We start from the raw sequence: 17,866 nt of genomic DNA, 5'->3' as shown, positions 1-17,866 counted from the left end.
GAGCTCGGCTGGAGGTTAGGCAGACAGGAGTTACTAGGAGCTGTTCCCTGAGGGCGCACTGGGGAGCGGGGCCCCGGGCTCTCGGCAGCTCCAGCCGGAGACCAGGAGGCCGCCATTAGTATTCCCGTCCTCCGGAACTCTACGGAAAGCGCTCAGGGAACAAAAGCTCCTGAAAGCAAAGCCGCGTGAATCACTCAGCCCGGCCCCTGGTAAGGGCGGTGCAATTCCGCCTGGGGCAAAGACACTTGAGAATCATTACAACAGGCCCCTCCCCCCCAGAAGATCAACAAGAAATCCAGGCAAGACCAAGTTCACCTACCAAGGAGTGCAGTTTCAATACCAAGGAGACCAGCAGAATTCCAGAGGAGAAAACAAACCACGGAACTCATGGCTTTCTCCCTGTGATTTTTTTAGTCTTGCAGTTAATTTAATTTTTTTCTTTTTCATTTTTTTTCTCTCTTCTGCTAAAATTTTTTTTAACTTTTACCCTTTTCTTTTTTAACGTTTTTTAACTAGTTTATCTAATATATATATATTTTTTCTTTTCTATGCTTTTCTTTATTCGTTTTCTTTTTTTAATTCTTTTTTTATTCTTTATTTTTGAACCTCTTTTTACCCCCAAATCAGAAGAGATCCCAATCTCTTCAATCTCTTTTTTTAATTCTTGATTGAATTTTTAATTCAATCTTTTTTTTTAATTCTTTTTTTTTCTTTTTGAACCTCTTTTTATCCCCAAATCAGAAGAGATCCCAATCAGAAGATATTGGGAGATCCCAATCAGAGGAGATCCCTCACCCAATCGTGAGATTGTGAGATCCCCCTCACGATCTGGGATCTCTTCTGATTTGGTTAAAGCATATTTTCCTGGGATTGTTGCCACCCTTTTAGTATTTTACTTGCTCCTTCATATACTCTTAGCTGGACAAAATGACAAGGCAGAAAAATTCACAACAAAAAAAAGAACAAGAGGCAGTACCGAAGGCTAGGGACCTAATCAATGCAGACATTGGTAATATGTCAAATCTAGAGTTCAAAATGACAATTCTCAAGGTTCTAGCCGGGCTTGAAAAAGGCATGGAAGATATTAGAGAAACCCTCTCCAGAGATATAAAAGCCCTTTCTGGAGAAATAAAAGAACTAAAACCTAACCAAGTTGAAATCAAAAAAGCTATTAATGAAGTTCAATCAAAAATGGAGGTTCTCACTGCTAGGATAAATGAGTCAGAAGAAAGAATTAGCGATATAGAAGACCAAATGACAGAGAATAAAGAAGCTGAGCAAAAGAGGGACAAACAGCTACTGGACCATGAGGGGAGAATTCGAGAGATAAGTGACACCATAAGACGAAACAACATTAGAATAATTGGGATTCCAGAAGAAGAAGAAAGAGAGAGGGGAGCAGAAGGTATACTGGAGAGAATTATTGGGGAGAATTTCCCCAATATGGCAAAGGGAACGAGTATCAAAATTCAGGAGGTTCAGAGAACGCCCCTCAAAATCAATAAGAATAGGCCCACACCCCGTCACCTAATAGTAAAATTTACAAGCCTTAGTGACAAAGAGAAAATCCTGAAAGCAGCCCGGGAAAAGAAGTCTGTAACATACAATGGTAAAAGTATTAGATTGGCAGCTGACTTATCCACAGAGACCTGGCAGGCCAGAAAGAGCTGGCATGACATTTTCAGAGCACTAAACGAGAAAAACATGCAGCCAAGAATACTATATCCAGCTAGGCTATCATTGAAAATAGAAGGAGAGATTCAAAGCTTCCAGGACAAACAAAAACTGAAAGAATTTGCAAACACCAAACCAGCTCTACAGGAAATACTGAAAGGGGTCCTCTAAGCAAAGAGAGAGCCTACAAGTGGTAGATCAGAAAGGAACAGAGACAATATACAGTAACAGTCACCTTACAGGCAATACAATGGCACTAAAATCATATCTCTCAATAGTTACCCTGAATGTTAATGGGCTAAATGCCCCAATCAAAAGACACAGGGTATGGGACGCCTGGGTGGCTCAGTTGCTTGGACGACTGCCTTCAGCTCAGGTCATGATCCCGGAGTACCGAGATTGAGTCCCGCATCGGGCTCCCAGCTCCACGGGGAGTCTGTTTCTCTCTCTGACCTTCTCCTCACTCATGCTCTCTCTCACTGTCTCTCTCTCAAATAAATAAATAAAATCCTTAAAAAAAAAAAAAAAAGACACAGGGTATCAGAATGGATAAAAAAACAAAACCCATCTATATGTTGCCTCCAAGAAACTCATTTTAAGCCCGAAGACACCTCCAGATTTAAAGTGAGGGGGTGGAAAAGAATTTACCATGCTAATGGACATCAGAAAAAAGCAGGAGTGGCAATCCTTATATCAGATCAATTAGATTTTAAGCCAAAGACTATAATAAGAGATGAGGAAGGACACTATATCATACTCAAAGGGTCTGTCCAACAAGAAGATCTAACAATTTTAAATATCTATGCCCCCAACGTGGGCGCAGCAAACTATATAAACCAATTAATAACAAAATCAAAGAAACACATCAACAATAATACAATAATAGTAGGGGACTTTAACACTCCCCTCACGGAAATGGACAGATCATCCAAGCAAAAGATCAACAGGGAAATAAAGGCCTTAAATGATACACTGGATGAGATGGACATCACAGATATATTCAGAACATTTCATCCCAAAGCAACAGAATACACATTCTTCTCTAGTGCACATGGAACATTCTCCAGAATAGATCACATCATCGGTCCTAAATCAGGACTCAACCGGTATCAAAAGATTGAGATCATTCCCTGCATATTTTCAGACCACAATGCTCTGAAGCTAGAACTCAACCACAAGAGGAAGTTTGGAAAGAACACAAATACATGGAGACTAAACAGCATCCTTCTAAAGAATGAATGGGTCAACCGGGAAATTAAAGAAGAATTGAAAAAAATCATGGAAACAAATGATAAGGAAAATACAACGGTTCAAAATCTGTGGGACACAACAAAGGCAGTCCTGAGAGGAAAATATATAGCGGTACACGCTTTTCTCAAGAAACAAGAAAGGTCTCAGGTACACAACCTAACCCTACACCTAAAGGAGCTGGAGAAAAAACAAAGAAACCCTAAGCCCAGCAGGAGAAGAGAAATCATAAAGATCAGAGCAGAAATCAATGAAATAGAAACCAAAAAAACAATAGAACAAATCAACCAAACTATGAGCTGGTTCTTCGAAAGAATTAATAAAATTGATAAACCCCTGGCCAGACTTATCAAAAAGAAAAGAGAAAGGACCCAAATAAATAAAATCATGAATGAAAGAGGAGAGATTACAACTAACACCAAAGAAATACAAACAATTTTAAGAACATACTATGAAGAACTCTACGCCAACAAATTTGACAATTTGGAAGAAATGGATGCATTCCTAGAAACATATAAACTACCACAACTGAACCTGGAAGAAATAGAAAGCCTGAACAGACCCATAACCAGTAAGGAGATTGAAACAGTCATTAAAAATCTCCAAACAAACAAAAGCCCAGGGCCAGATGGCTTCCCGGGGGAATTCTACCAAACATTTAAAGAAGAACTAATTCCTATTCTCCTGAAACTGTTCCAAATAATAGAAATGGAAGGAAAACTTCCAAACTCATTTTATGAGGCCAGCATCACCTTGATCCCCAAACCAGACAAGGATCCCATCAAAAAAGAGAGCTATAGACCAATATCCTTGATGAACACAGATGCAAAAATTCTCACCAAAATACTAGCCAATAGGATTCAACAGTACATTAAAAGGATTATTCACCACGACCAAGGGGGATTTATCCCAGGGCTGCAAGGTTGGTTCAACATCCGCAAATCAATCAATGTGACACAACACATCAATAAAAGAAAGAACAAGAACCATATGATACTCTCAATAGATGCTGAAAAAGCATTTGACAAAGTACAGCATCCCTTCCTGATCAAAACTCTTCAAAGTGTAGGGATAGAGGGCACATACCTCAATATCATCAAAGCCATCTATGAAAAACCCACCGCAAATATCATTCTCAATGGAGAAAAATTGAAAGCTTTTCCACTAAGGTCAGGAACACAGCAGGGATGTCCATTATCACCACTGCTATTCAACATAGTACTAGAAGTCCTAGCCTCAGCAATCAGACAACAAAAGGAAATTAAAGGCATCCAAATCGGCAAAGAAGAAGTCAAATTATCACTCTTTGCAGATGATATGATACTCTATGTGGAAAACCCAAAAGACTCCACTCCAAAACTGCTAGAACTTGTACAGGAATTCAGTAAAGTGTCAGGATATAAGATCAATGCACAGAAATCAGTTGCATTTCTCTACACCAACAACAAGACAGAAGAAAGAGAAATTAAGGAGTCAATCCCATTTACAATTGCACCCCAAACCATAAGATACCTAGGAATAAACCTAACCAAAGAGGCTAAGAATCTATACTCAGAAAACTATAAAGTACTCATGAAAGAAATTGAGGAAGACACAAAGAAATGGAAAAATGTTCCATGCTCCTGGATTGGAAGAATAAATATTGTGAAAATGTCTACGCTACCTAAAGCAATCTACACATTTAATGCAATTCCTATAAAAGTACCATCCATCTTTTTCAAAGAAATGGAACAAATAATTTTAAAATTTATATGGAACCCGAAAAGACCTCGAATAGCCAAAGAGATATTGAAAAAGAAAGCCAAAGTTGGTGGCATCACAATTCCGGACTTCAAGCTCTATTACAAAGCTGTCATCATCAAGACAGCATGGTACTGGCACAAAAACAGACACATAGACCAATGGAACAGAATAGAGAGCCCAGAAATAGACCCTCAACTCTATGGTCAACTAATCTTCAACAAAGCAGGAAAGAATGTCCAATGGAAAAAAGACAGCCTCTTCAATAAATGGTGTTGGGAAAATTGGACAGCCACATGTAGAAAAATGAAATTGGACCATTTCCTTACACCACACACAAAAATAAACTCAAAATGGATTAAGGACCTCTATGTGAGAAAGGAATCCATCAAAATCCTTGAGGAGAACACAGGCAGCAATCTCTTCGACCTCAGCCGCAGCAACATCTTCCTAGGAACATCGCCAAAGGCAAGGGAAGCAAAGGCAAAAATGAACTATTGGGATTTCATCAAGATCAAAAGCTTTTGCACAGCAAAGGAAACAGTTAACAAAATCAAAAGACAACTGACAGAATGGGAGAAGATATTTGCAAACGACATATCAGATAAAGGACTAGTGTCCAAAATCTATAAAGAACTTAACAAACTCAACACCCAAAGAACAAATAATCCAATCAAGAAATGGGCAGAGGACATGAACAGACGTTTCTGCAAAGAAGACATCCAGATGGCCAACAGACACATGAAAAAGTGCTCCATATCACTCGGCATCAGGGAAATACAAATCAAAACCACAATGAGATATCACCTCACACCAGTCAGAATGGCTAAAATCAACAAGTCGGGAAATGACAGATGCTGGCAAGGATGCGGAGAAAGGGGAACCCTCCTACACTGTTGGTGGGAATGCAAGCTGGTGCAACCACTCTGGAAAACAGCATGGAGGTTCCTCAAAATGTTGAAAATAGAACTGCCCTATGACCCAGCAATTGCACTACTGGGTATTTACCCTAAAGATACAAACGTAGTGATCCAAAGGGGCACGTGCACCCGAATGTTTATAGCAGCAATGTCCACAATAGCCAAACTATGGAAAGAACCTAGATGTCCATCAACAGATGAATGGATCAAGAAGATGTGGTATATATACACAATGGAATACTATGCAGCCATCAAAAGAAACGAAATCTTGCCATTTGCGACAACATGGATGGAACTAGAGTGTATCATGCTTAGCGAAATAAGTCAAGCGGAGAAAGACAACTATCATATGATCTCCCTGATATGAGGAAGTGGTGATGTAACATGGGGGCTTAAGTGGGTAGGAGAAGAATCCATGAAACAAGATGGGATAGGAAGGGAGACAAACCATAAGTGACTCTTAATCTCACAAAACAAACTGTGCGTTGCTGGGAGGAGGGGGTTGGGAGAAGGGGGGTGGGGTTATGGACATTGGGGAAGGTATGTGCTTTTGGGTAAATTGGAAGGGGAGGCGAACCATTAGAGACTATGGACTCTGAAAAACAATCTGAGGGGTTTGAAGTGGCAGGGGGGTGGGAGGTTGGGGTACCAGGTGGTGGGTATTATAGAGGGCACGGCTTGCATAGAGCACTGGGTGTGGTGAAAAAATAATGAATACTGTTTTTCTGAAAATAAATACATTGGAAAAAAAAAAAAAAAAAGACCAGAACAAATTGTATGCAGCCTACAAAACAGAGATTTTAAATACTTAGAAATAAATACATTAAAAATAAAATGTCAGCAAAAATATGTCATAGTTACACTAGTTAAAGATGAAATGGCTTTTTTAAATCAAGTAGATTTCAAAGCAAAAAATGTTATGAGGATAAAGAAGGTCATTTCACAGTGATCATGGGAAAATTAATCAAGAGAATACAACAATTCTAGATGTTAGGCTCCTAATACTAAGGCTTCAAAATATATGAAGCAAAAACTGATAGAACTGTCAAAAGAAAAGACAAATACAAAACTACTGCTGAAAATGTCAAGAGCCCTCTCTCAATAATAAAACAAGTAGATAGAAAATTCATAACAATATACTAGACCTACACATCATCACCCACCACCTTAACCTCATGACATTACAGAAATATCTGGAAACTAAGTAACATTTCTGAAGGATCTATGGGTTAAACAATAAATCACAAAGGAATAAAGTATTGTGAACACAAATGTCTCAAATCGGTTAATACCAGCTCCCATCTTAACATTTTAGAAGGAGCAAATAAAACACAAATACAGCAAAGAAAAAAATTAGATCCAAACAGAAATCAATAAAATAGAAAACAAAAACAATAGAGAAATACTAAAAGCTTAATCTGGAAATACCAACAAGAATAGATATCCCCTCTAGCTAGACTGATCAGGGGAAAAAAACAAAAACTACCATTATCAGGAAAGAAAGAGGTGATAACACAGCATTCTACAAATGTTAAAGGATAGCAAGAGAATATCATAAATTTTGCACCAATAAATTTGGCAAATTCAAATGAGATAATCCCTTGAAAGACACAAACTACCAAAGCTCACTCAAGAAATAAGTACTATAGAGGCACCTGGGTGGCTCAGTCAGTTAAGCATCTGACTCTATTTTAGCTCAGGTCATAATCTGAGGATTGTGAGACTGAGCCCGCTCCACAGTAGGTGTGGAGTCTGCTTAGGACTGTCTCTTCCTCTCTCTCTTGCCCCTCCCCACCCCATGACCTCACTCTAGAAAAAATAAGAATATGAAATAAGTAATATAAACTGCTTTGTATCAATAAAAGAAATTAAATTTGTAGTTGAAAACCATTCCATAAAGAAAACAAGGCCCAAATGTCTTCACTGGTGAATTCTGTCAAACCTCTAAAGGAACCATAACCAATTCTATTCAACTTCTTCCAGAAAACTGAAGAGGGCATAGTTTAAAATTCTTTGAGGCCATCATTACTTTAACAACAAAGCCAGACAAAATACTTTGAGAGAAGGAAATTATCCTCTAATATCCCTCAGGCAGAAAAAAATGCAAAAATTCTAAACAAAATCTTAATCAAATCCAGTAATGCATTAAAAGGACAGTACAGGGGCGCCTGGGTGGCTCAGTAGGTTAAGCCTCTGCCTTTGGCTCAGGTCATGATCTCAGAGTCCTGGGATCAAGCCCCACATCGGGCTCTCTGCTCGGCGGGGAGCCTGCTTCCTCCTCTCTCTATGCCTGCCTCTCTGCCTACTTGTGATCTCTCTCTCTCTGTCAAATAAATAAATAAAATATTTAAAAAAAAAAAAAAAAAGGACAATACATTAACCAAACCAGGGTTTTTATCTCAGAAGTATAAAGCTGGTAAAATAGTTTTTAAAAAAGTTAATGGGATGTCTAGGTGGCTCAGTCAGTTAAAACAGCTGCCTTCAGCTCAGGTCATGACCCCAGGATCCTGGGATGGAGCCCCCACATTGGCTCTTACTCAGAGGGTAGCCTGCCTCTCCCTCTGCCTGCAGCCCCTTTGCTTGTGCACACTCTCTCTGACAAATAAAATCTTTTTTAAAAAAGTTAATCCAGGGGCTCCTGGGTGGCTCAATGGGTTAAAGCCTCTGCCTTCCGCTCGGGTCATGATCCCATGGTCCTGGGATCGAGCCCTGCATCGGGCTCTCTGCTCAGTGGGAAGCCTGCTTCCTCCTCTCTCTCTGCCTGCCTCTCTGCCTACTTGTGATCTCTGTCTGACAAATAAATAAATAAAATCTTAAAAAAAAAAGAAAAAAAAAGTTAATCCATTTAAAGAATGAAAAAAGAAAACCATATGATAATCTTAATACATGCAGAAAAAGAATTTGACAAAGTCCAACATTCATTCCTAATGAAAATTCTCATCAAAGAGGAACAGAATTCCAAAACCTAATAAAGAATATCTACAATAAGGGCGCCTGGGTGGCTCAGTTGGTTGAGCATCTGACTCTTGATCTCAGCTCACGTCTCCATCTCACAGTTGTGGGTTTGAGCCCCACACTGGGCTCCACAGTGGCCATGGAGCCCACTTTAAAAAAAAAAAAAAAAAGAAAGAAAGAGAAAGTATCTACAATAAACTCACTGCTAGCATCATGCTTACATCAACATTATACTGGAAATTCTGGTCAGTAAAATCTGACAAGGAACTAAATAATAAGCAGATCAAAAAGAAAACTGTCCATATTTAGAGACAACATGACTATCGGCAAGCAACCCCAGGAATCTACAAGACAGCTTCCAGAACTAATTAATTTAGCAAGATTGAAGGTTACAGGATGAATATACAAAAATTAATTACACAAGCACAAGAAATCAGGAATTAAAATTTTTTAAAAACACCATTTACTATAGCACCAAGAATTCTGAAATAATGAATAAATAGGACATAAAATGTGAAAAACTTGTATCCTGAAAACTACAAAACACTGCTGAGAGAAATTACGAAAGACCCAGAGTCTCCATGAATAAAGACTCAGTATTAAGATGTTACAGATTCCTAAAAGGATTTATAGATCCAATGCAATTTCAGTCAAAACCCCATAACTCTTTGGAACAAATCAACAAGCTGATTCTAAAATTCATATAGAAATGGCAAAGAACCTACAATGAAATGCAAAGCAACTCTAAAAAAAAAGAAGAATGAAGCTGGAAAGCTAACATTTCCTGTTTTATTATAAAGCAACAGTAATGAAAAGAGTGTAGTACTGTCATTAAAAATAAATAAATGGAACAGAGTCCAGAAATAGACCAATGTATATAGAGAGACAACTAATTTTTTAAAGAGATGCAAAGACAATTCAGTGAAGAAAGGTTGGTCTTCAACAAATCATGGTGGAAAAAATGGATAACAATATACAAAAAATAAACTACCTTGGATTCATACCTCATATTAAAAATAAATAAATAATTTTTAAAAGACCATGAACCTAATGTAAAAGCTAAGACTACAAGTTTTCTGCAAGAAAACACAGGAACATGGGGCACCTGGGTGGCTCAGTATGTTAAGCATCTGCCTTCAGCTCAGGTCATGATCTCAGGGTCCTGGGATCCAGCCCCGCTTTGGGCTCTCTGCTCAGCAGGGAGCCTGCTTCCTCCTCTCTCTCTGCCTGCCTCTCTGCCTACTTGTGATCTCTGTTTGTCAAATAAATAAAATCTTAAAAAAAAAAAAAAAAAAAACCACAGGAACAACTTTTTATGATCTTGGACTACCTAAAAATTTCTTAACTATGACGGGAAAAGAATAAATTGATAATTTACACTTCATTAAGATCAGAACAGATACTTCAACAAAGAAAATATACAAATGGCAACTTAAGTTCAAGAAAGGCTGCTTAACGTCATTAGTTATAAGACACGTGCAAACTAAAGACATAATAAAATGCTATCACACTTCTATGAGACTAGTTAAAATTCAAAGAATTGAGTATATTATGTGTTGGCAATAATGTGGAAGAACTGGTACTCTCATAGACTACTGATGGAAATAAAAATGGTACACTCACTTCAGAAAATAGTTGGCAGGCACTAAAAAGTTAATCACACACCAACCAATTTACCAAGTCATTTTAGCTTAAGCAGACCAAAGAGAAAAGGAAATATTATGTCCATATAGAAATTTGAACATAATGTTCATTACAACTTTATTTGTAATAGCCAAAACAGGAAGCAACAAATGACTATAAACAGTTGAACAGAAAAACAAAACGTGGCATATGCATTATAACGTGTGTGTATATGTATTACAAATATTACAAACACACACACACACACACACAGGGCACCTGGCTGGCTCAGTCAGAAGAGCATGGGACCTTGATCTTGGGGTCATGAGTTTGAGCCCCACATTGGGTATAAAGATTATTTACATAAATAAATATTTAAAAAAAGAACAAAAGAATACTACCCATAATTTAAAAGGAAAGAAAAACGGATATATGAAGAACTACAAAATGACTTCGCTGACTGAAAGAAGTGAATTATATGAATATATGATTCCAATTATATACAACTCTAAAAAATGCAAATTAATCTGTGATAGAAAGCAGACAAGGGGGTTGCCTGGGGAAGGAACTGTGGGGAGAAGCAGGAGATTTATAAAGAAGCACAAAGAAATTTGGGGGGGGATAACAAATATGTTCACTATTTTGACTATGGTGACAGTTTTACAGGTATATACTTTATCAAAATCTAAAAAGTTATACACTTTAAATACATGCCAATTATTCTTCAATAAAATTGTTAAAAAAAAAAAAAAAAGCACATAGATCCTCAGATCCCTGCCCCTATTCCACCATAGATGGTTTAAATTTGTTCCAACACTCCAGCAGAAAGGTGCTAGTTTATTCTCTGGAGGGAGAAAAACGGTCTCTGGAATAGGGGAACATGCACAATTAAGAATGAGAATATTAAAAAGAAAAACAAAAGAGTCTTTAAATAAAAGTAGGTAATGAATTCTATTAAGCTGTCAATCAAGTATAAAGACTGAATAAAAATATTTTCAGACATGCAGTCTCAAAAAAATTATTCTAAGGGGCACCTGGGTGGCTCCATCAGTGAAGCATCTGACTCTTGATTTCAGCTCAGGTCATAATTTCAGGGTTTTGAAAATGCGCCCTGCATTACGCTCTGCGTTATGCATGGAGCCTCCGTAGGATTCTCTCTCCCCCTGTTCCCCAACCTCTGCCCCTCACTGTTGCTGTCTCTCCCTCTCAAAACAAAGAAAACTGTGTCATGATTAACCTTTCAGGAAAACTAAAGGAGGATATGTGATACTAAAACAATTAAGTAAAAAAAAGTAAAAAAAATAAAAAATAAAACAATTAAGTAAAGCAAAAGAGAGGAAGCTGTGGAAATCAGGAAACATGGAATTCAACCCAAGAAATAGTAAAAAAGGGCAACTGGGTGGCTCAGCCAGGTACATATCTGCCTTTGGCTGGGGTCGTGGGATTGGCCTGGTGTCCAGTGGAGATGGGCTCCTTGCTCAGTGGGGAGCCCATCCCCCTCTTCTCCCTCTCCCTTTGCCCCCCCAAATTTGTGCGTGCTCTCTCTCTCCCCGAAATAAACAAACAAAATATTAAAAAAAAAAAAATGGAAATGGAAAGAAGTAAATGGAATCCCCAGGATGATAATTAAAAGAATAACCTGAAGAAATAGCTATATCAAAGAGAGAAATTCAAGAATTCCAAAACCAAAAATAAGACAGAACATATCAAATATTATCTAACACTATACACTTTATTTCATTCCCTATGTAGTTCATCCTCACCTACCCCATTCCTTTTTTTTTTTTTTTAAGATTACATTTATTTGTCAGGGAGAGAGAGAGCACAAGCAAAGGGAGAAGCAGGGTCCCCGCTGAACAGGGAGCCTGACACAGGGCTCAATTCCAGGACCCTGAGGTTATGACCTGAGCGGAAGGCAGATGCTTAACCAACTGCGACACCCAGGGATCCCCTCACCTACCCCATTCTATGAGGGCAGACATTTTTGCCATTTTGTCTACTGCTATGTTCTGAACACCTAAAAAAATGCCAGTTATATGTTTGGTACTTAATAAAAATTTCCTTAATAGAAATGTTAAATAATTGCATTCCTACAAAACAGATTAAATCTTAATAATTTTATCCTGTTCCCAAAGATGACAGAGAAAACTTGAACAGAATCAGCCAACTCCTATTTCATAAAAATTCCTAACATAGCACATAGATCTCCTAAATCACCTGGTCTTCCATAATCCTGTCCAAAAATGAATTTTTTTAAAGCCTGTGGACAGACTTTATTTCATTACATTTATTATTTCATCACCTGGTGCTCTACCTCCTGAAGTAAGGATTCCAAGAGCTCTGTTTCCTGTGTTAGAGATGTCTTCTGACCTATTTTAAAAACAAAACACCAATACTCAGGCTCATTACTGGTTAAGAATGAAATTAACTTTCATTGAATATAGTCATTAATAAGGAATCAATTTCAAGTAAATAAAGCTTCACTACAGCTACCCTACAAAATTTTCCCAGAACTTCAGAAGGTTCAATCTAACATTGTAGTAGCTTTTGACAAGGGGATTTCAGAATCAATCCTAACTACAATTTTAGACAAATTGTAATTCAGGTCTACGAAATTCATCTAGGAATACATAATGACAATATATTCTATAAGGAAATTAATGATTTTATTTCTTCCAAAGGAATCTAAATATCTAGAAAAGTACATTTTTTACTCAATCAACTCTACTAAAGTAATTCTTTCCCAGAATTTAATGGCTTAAAAAGAAAAAAAAATGCCCAGACAGAAATAGTCTCAAGAAGCTGGAAACACACAGGAATAAGGAATTATTATTACAGAATAACTAGAGAAGGAAAAAACTGCTTTATATGGTGGTGGGGGGGGGAGATGATGACAAGGCAGGCACATTGCCACATCAGGCCATTTTCTTTGTAAATCACTAGTCTAAAGAGCTAGAAGCATACATACCCATTAGTTTAGTGGAAATTGATATTAACTACATGTAATGTTATTTGATACAGAGGAACATTTAATAGGTGGAACTTTTACTTTTGAAAGCAATCTTTTCCTAGCCTATTAACAACTCACCAACCTTCACTCTTTCAAGAATGAATCTCAAGGAGGCTCAAAGCACCACATATTCTAACAACATAGGAAAACACTCACCCATTAGTGTGATGAGTTTATTCTTTAGCTGTGTGTCTAACCGTGCAATCATCATTTCCACTGCATTCCTAATTTCCCGAACACGCTCATCTTTTGCATTTCGAACAGCTTCCACATTTCTTTCCTAGATGATAAACAAATACAAAAACAAAAACAAAAAACAAAAAAAATGAAGAATTTTAAAAACAAAAGCAAACAGACATTACTGCAATCACTGCAGTTATTCTTAAAGTCAGTTGATTTCCTCTTTAAAAGGTGAAACCCAATAATACTTTTTAATTACTTATGTGTCATAGGAAACTCACTGCTTTAAAAAAATTGTGCACTGAGGGGCACGTGGGTGGCTCAGTGGGTTAAAACCTCTGCCTTCAGCTCAGGTCATGATCCCAGAGTCCTGGTATCAAGCCCCACATCAGGCTCTCTGCTCAGCGGGGAGCCTGCCTCCCCCTAACCCTCTCTGCCTACTTGTGATCTCTGTCTGTCAAATAAATAAATAAATAAATATTTTTTTAAAAAGTTGTGCACTGAAATGAATCAGGAACAAAACTTTTAAATGTAAACAAACATAATAAAGTAAATGCTCTTTTAACAGTGAAAGATATTTAAAAATATTGGTTAGGTGCCATATACAAAACACATACTCAAAGCCCCAATCATATCTCTGATAAAAAACCATTGTTCAGGGCGCCTGGGTGGCTCAGTGGGTTAAGCTGCTGCCTTCGGCTCCGGTCATGATCCCAGGGTCCTAAGATGAACTCTCTGCTCAGCAGGAAGCCTGCTTCCCCCACCCCCCGCTGCCTGCCTCTCTGCCTGCTTGTGATCTCTCTCTCTGCCAAATAAATTAAATCTTTTAAAAAAAAAAATTGTTCAAAAATAGAAGTATATACCTATGCCAGGTTCACATCATACGAAACCCAGAAACAAATGAAAAATTTCAAAAGCCATATCTACTCTAGTTTACGTAGTTTTAAATTTTTTCAGAAGAAAGATTGCAGAGTACATTGCAGATTTCATAAAAGCATACCACCAGAAGTAGAAAACAATCTTTCCTATACTTATTGTTATTATAAATACAAACAATGAGAATTTCAATGCTAGAACACCCTCCCTACTGACCAAATTATGTTGTCAAAAAAAAGTAATAGAAAAAAAGATAGAGAAGTCCGAAGGGAAGTCATTCAACTTGTTTACATTCTAAAATTACTTTGTAGGTAGCATACATGCAACTCATATTACTTTTTATATAAGAAAGGCTATAGAACCTTGATTGCTGAAAGGATAAAATGAAGACATCTTAAGTTAGGGATGGTCCTCAAACCTCATTAGTTGTAACTACCATTCTGGCACCTTTAAACAAAATAAATTCCAAAAGTATATTCAGTACTTAAATGTTTAAAACTTATTACATTTCCCCATATAAATAATATTACAAATGGTAAATACCTCACCAAAGCTGTTTGACCCATAAAGTATCTGAAGAGTAGGGTTAAATATTACTCTTTCAATTCCAAAGAGTTCTAATTCAAAACATCAGAAATAGCTCATTCACTGGTAGCAAAAACACCCCCCAAAAGCTGAGGGTCCAAAGAATGAATGATTTAATTACTTTGCAAAAGTCAATACTTACTGTTTAAGAGTCAATTACTGACTCTGTATCAAACAAACTTATTTAACACATTCATTTTCTATTTCTGCTTAAGAAAAGGAAATTCTCTGGCTCCAAATGTGGAACAGGCCAGGAGTTTGGATACAAATTCCTCAGCTAGTTTGAAGTTGGTATAAAGGACGATAAATGTATCTTACAGATTTTCAAATCTTGATTTCAACATAATTGATTCATATTATAAAAAACATATATTACATAGGCTAGACTATAAAATGGAAAATGATCTTTCAGTAGCAGTCTTACCACTTCTTGAACTAGGCTGATCAGTTCCATGAGACGCCGACGAAGTTTAGCTACCTCTTCATTCACTTTAGTAACATGCTGCTCATAAATTTCTGCCAAAGGTTTAAAGGTATGTCCACCATGCTATTTAAATTAATAAAAAATAGTTTTAGAACATTTTCTTTTACCTCAACCAATTCTACTTCTTTACCAACACTCCATGGGTATTAATAAAGTGGTAAATATTTTCAAAAGAAATTTTTTTGGCTGTCTTTACTGTTAAAATCAAGGAGAACTTACTTAAAATCACTTGGCCCATGTAGGAAATCCTTAAAGACTGCAGATAAAAAAACTTTAGCAATAAACATTTACACTTAATCTAGAAATCTATATTCATCAGAAAGAACCAAAATCTTTAACCATGGCTCAAACCATATGACACAACTTTATTTGCCACTCTCTTCTTGGTCAGCACTAGCTTTTTTCATATTCTTATAGTTCTTTTCACTAAGCCTTTGCAAAATTAACTCCTTCCTGGATGACGGGGTGGCTCAGTCAGTTAAGCATCCCACTTTTGATTTCAGCTCAAGTCATGATCTTGAGGTCATGAAATCAAGCCCCGCATAGGGCTCTGTGCTCAGCATGGAGTCTGCTTAGAATTCTCTCTCCCTCTCCCACTTATGCTGTTTCTCTCTCTCTAAAATGAACAAATAAATCTGAAGGAAGGAAGGAAGGAAGGGAGGGAAAAAGGGAGGGGAATAAGGGAGAAAGAGAGAAAGGGAGGGAGGGAGGGAGGGAAGGAGGAAGGAAGGAAGAAAGAAACAAACTGCCTATTAACAGTTAAGTTCTTCCCAGAATGGTCTTGTCCAACCAAAGCATCTAACCATGGTCTTGAAGATAAAAAAAGATATAGATTTTTGCCTGTCCACTTAAATATGAAAAAGAATGTTTCCACTGCTTCTTACTATTTATGTTATTATTAATATTAACATATTATATATAGTATATAAACATTATATTAATATTAACATAGTTACATATGTTAATATTTAAGTACTAAATTGTAAGAATTCAATTTTTTTCTACGTATCACATTAGTTTTCAAATCTTAACAGAACACTCTCTGAATTGAACTCTACTCAACCAAGATGCCTGTCATTCTCTTCCTAAACTATGCCAAAGCCCAAATAATGATTTTTTTTTTTAAGGTTTTATTTATTTATTTGATAGACAGAGATCACAAGTAGGCAGAGAGGCAGACAGAGAGAGAGGGGGAAGCAGGCTCCCCACTGAGCAGAAAGCCCGATGCGGGGCTCGATCCCAGGAACCTGAGATCATGACCTGAGCTGAAAGCAGAGGCTTTAACCCACTGAGCCACCCAGGCGGCCCATGATTTTTTTTTTTTTTTTAAGGTAGTCCCCATACCTGGCATGGAACCCAGCTCAGGGCCTGAGCTAAGATGGATGCCTAACCGACTGAGCTACCCAGACACCCCAAGAATGATCAATTCTTATTGCTAACAGATATGTCTAGTTGTCTAGCAACTTCTGCTCCCACTATAACTAACTCTCCCCACCAAGAACCTATTATGTTTATTTTCAAGCTTTTTTACACTAATTGTACCTATTACATAAGTATACAGTTTAATTAAGTATTAGTTAAACAAAAGATACAACTGTGAAATAAAAAGCTGTTTCCAGGAAAACTAACTTGAATATTTTAGACCTGATAAAAGGTAAAATGCCTTAAAGAACTACTTTTGAATTAGAATAGAGAGAGAAAAAAAACCCATAAGGATCCAAATTTTTGCATTCGTATTATTTCACAATACTGAAAGTTGTTGTTCCATTTTAAAGAAAACCAAACTGGTATGGCCAGGACATATCAACTGGCCTTTGATCAAAGATAAGACTTTGATCCTACAACAAAAGATTTGCAAGTGAATATACATTTTATATGTTTTCAATTAAAATATTTATGTAAGTGGTCATACATTCCACAGCAACATCTCCTACAAAGGAAGGCTGTGGTATGTTACCTCTGCTATAAATCAGATGCATTTAAATTTCATTCTATAAGCACAGTAAAATATTACTTTCTATCTAAAACAAGTATTTCTAGCTAAAAGTAATATGCTAAATTTTTTCTGCTTACCATTCCTCCCCAAAGTGCACACTGATGGCAGATACACTTCTTACAAGTCCAGCAAAATACACTAAGTTTTTCATGGTGATTTTCACATCTATATATTATGAAAAGAAAACATAGTTTAAATAAATTAAATTATAACGTAATTACTTCAACAAATTCCTAAGTTTGGGAAACAGGTCAATTTTGTTTTTTTAATTAACAAATACGGTGTTATTTGCCCAGAGGTACAAGTCTGTGAAACATCAGACTTAAACATTTCACAGCACTCACCCTAGCACATACCCTCCTCAATGTCCATAAACCAGCCACCCTATCCCTACCCACCCACACCCCCCAGTAACCCTCAGTTTGTTTTGTGAGATTAAGAGTCTCTTATGGTTTGTCTTCCTCCCAACCCCATCTTGTTTCATTTTTTTTCTTCCCTACCCCCAACAACCCCTGCCCTGCCTCTCAAATTACTCCTATCAGAGAGATCATATGATAATTGTTTTTCTGATTGAG

At 37.1% G+C, this 17,866-nt stretch overlaps 1 protein-coding gene across 12 annotated transcripts in view; it reads right to left on the bottom strand.

Moving 5' to 3' along the window:
• TRIM37 (tripartite motif containing 37) overlaps positions 1-17,866 on the bottom strand; it is a 201,171-nt gene that overhangs the window by 116,859 nt on the left and 66,446 nt on the right. For all 12 annotated transcript variants that reach the window (XM_044248560.1, XM_044248559.1, XM_044248567.1 and 9 more), the window contains exons 5-8: positions 17,369-17,456; positions 15,236-15,358; positions 13,327-13,450; positions 12,463-12,530 (exon numbers count right to left, since the gene is read on the bottom strand). In XM_044248560.1, the coding sequence (XP_044104495.1) occupies positions 12,463-12,530; positions 13,327-13,450; positions 15,236-15,358; positions 17,369-17,456 (403 nt within the window). The remainder of the gene's footprint in view (positions 1-12,462; positions 12,531-13,326; positions 13,451-15,235; positions 15,359-17,368; positions 17,457-17,866) is intronic.

Source organism: Neovison vison, chromosome 5 (assembly GCF_020171115.1).
Source record: "Neovison vison isolate M4711 chromosome 5, ASM_NN_V1, whole genome shotgun sequence".
Taxonomy (NCBI): Eukaryota; Metazoa; Chordata; class Mammalia; order Carnivora; family Mustelidae; genus Neogale; species Neogale vison.
The sequence above is the reverse complement of the archived record's forward strand: the minus strand, read 5'-3'. Positions and strand labels throughout refer to the sequence as shown.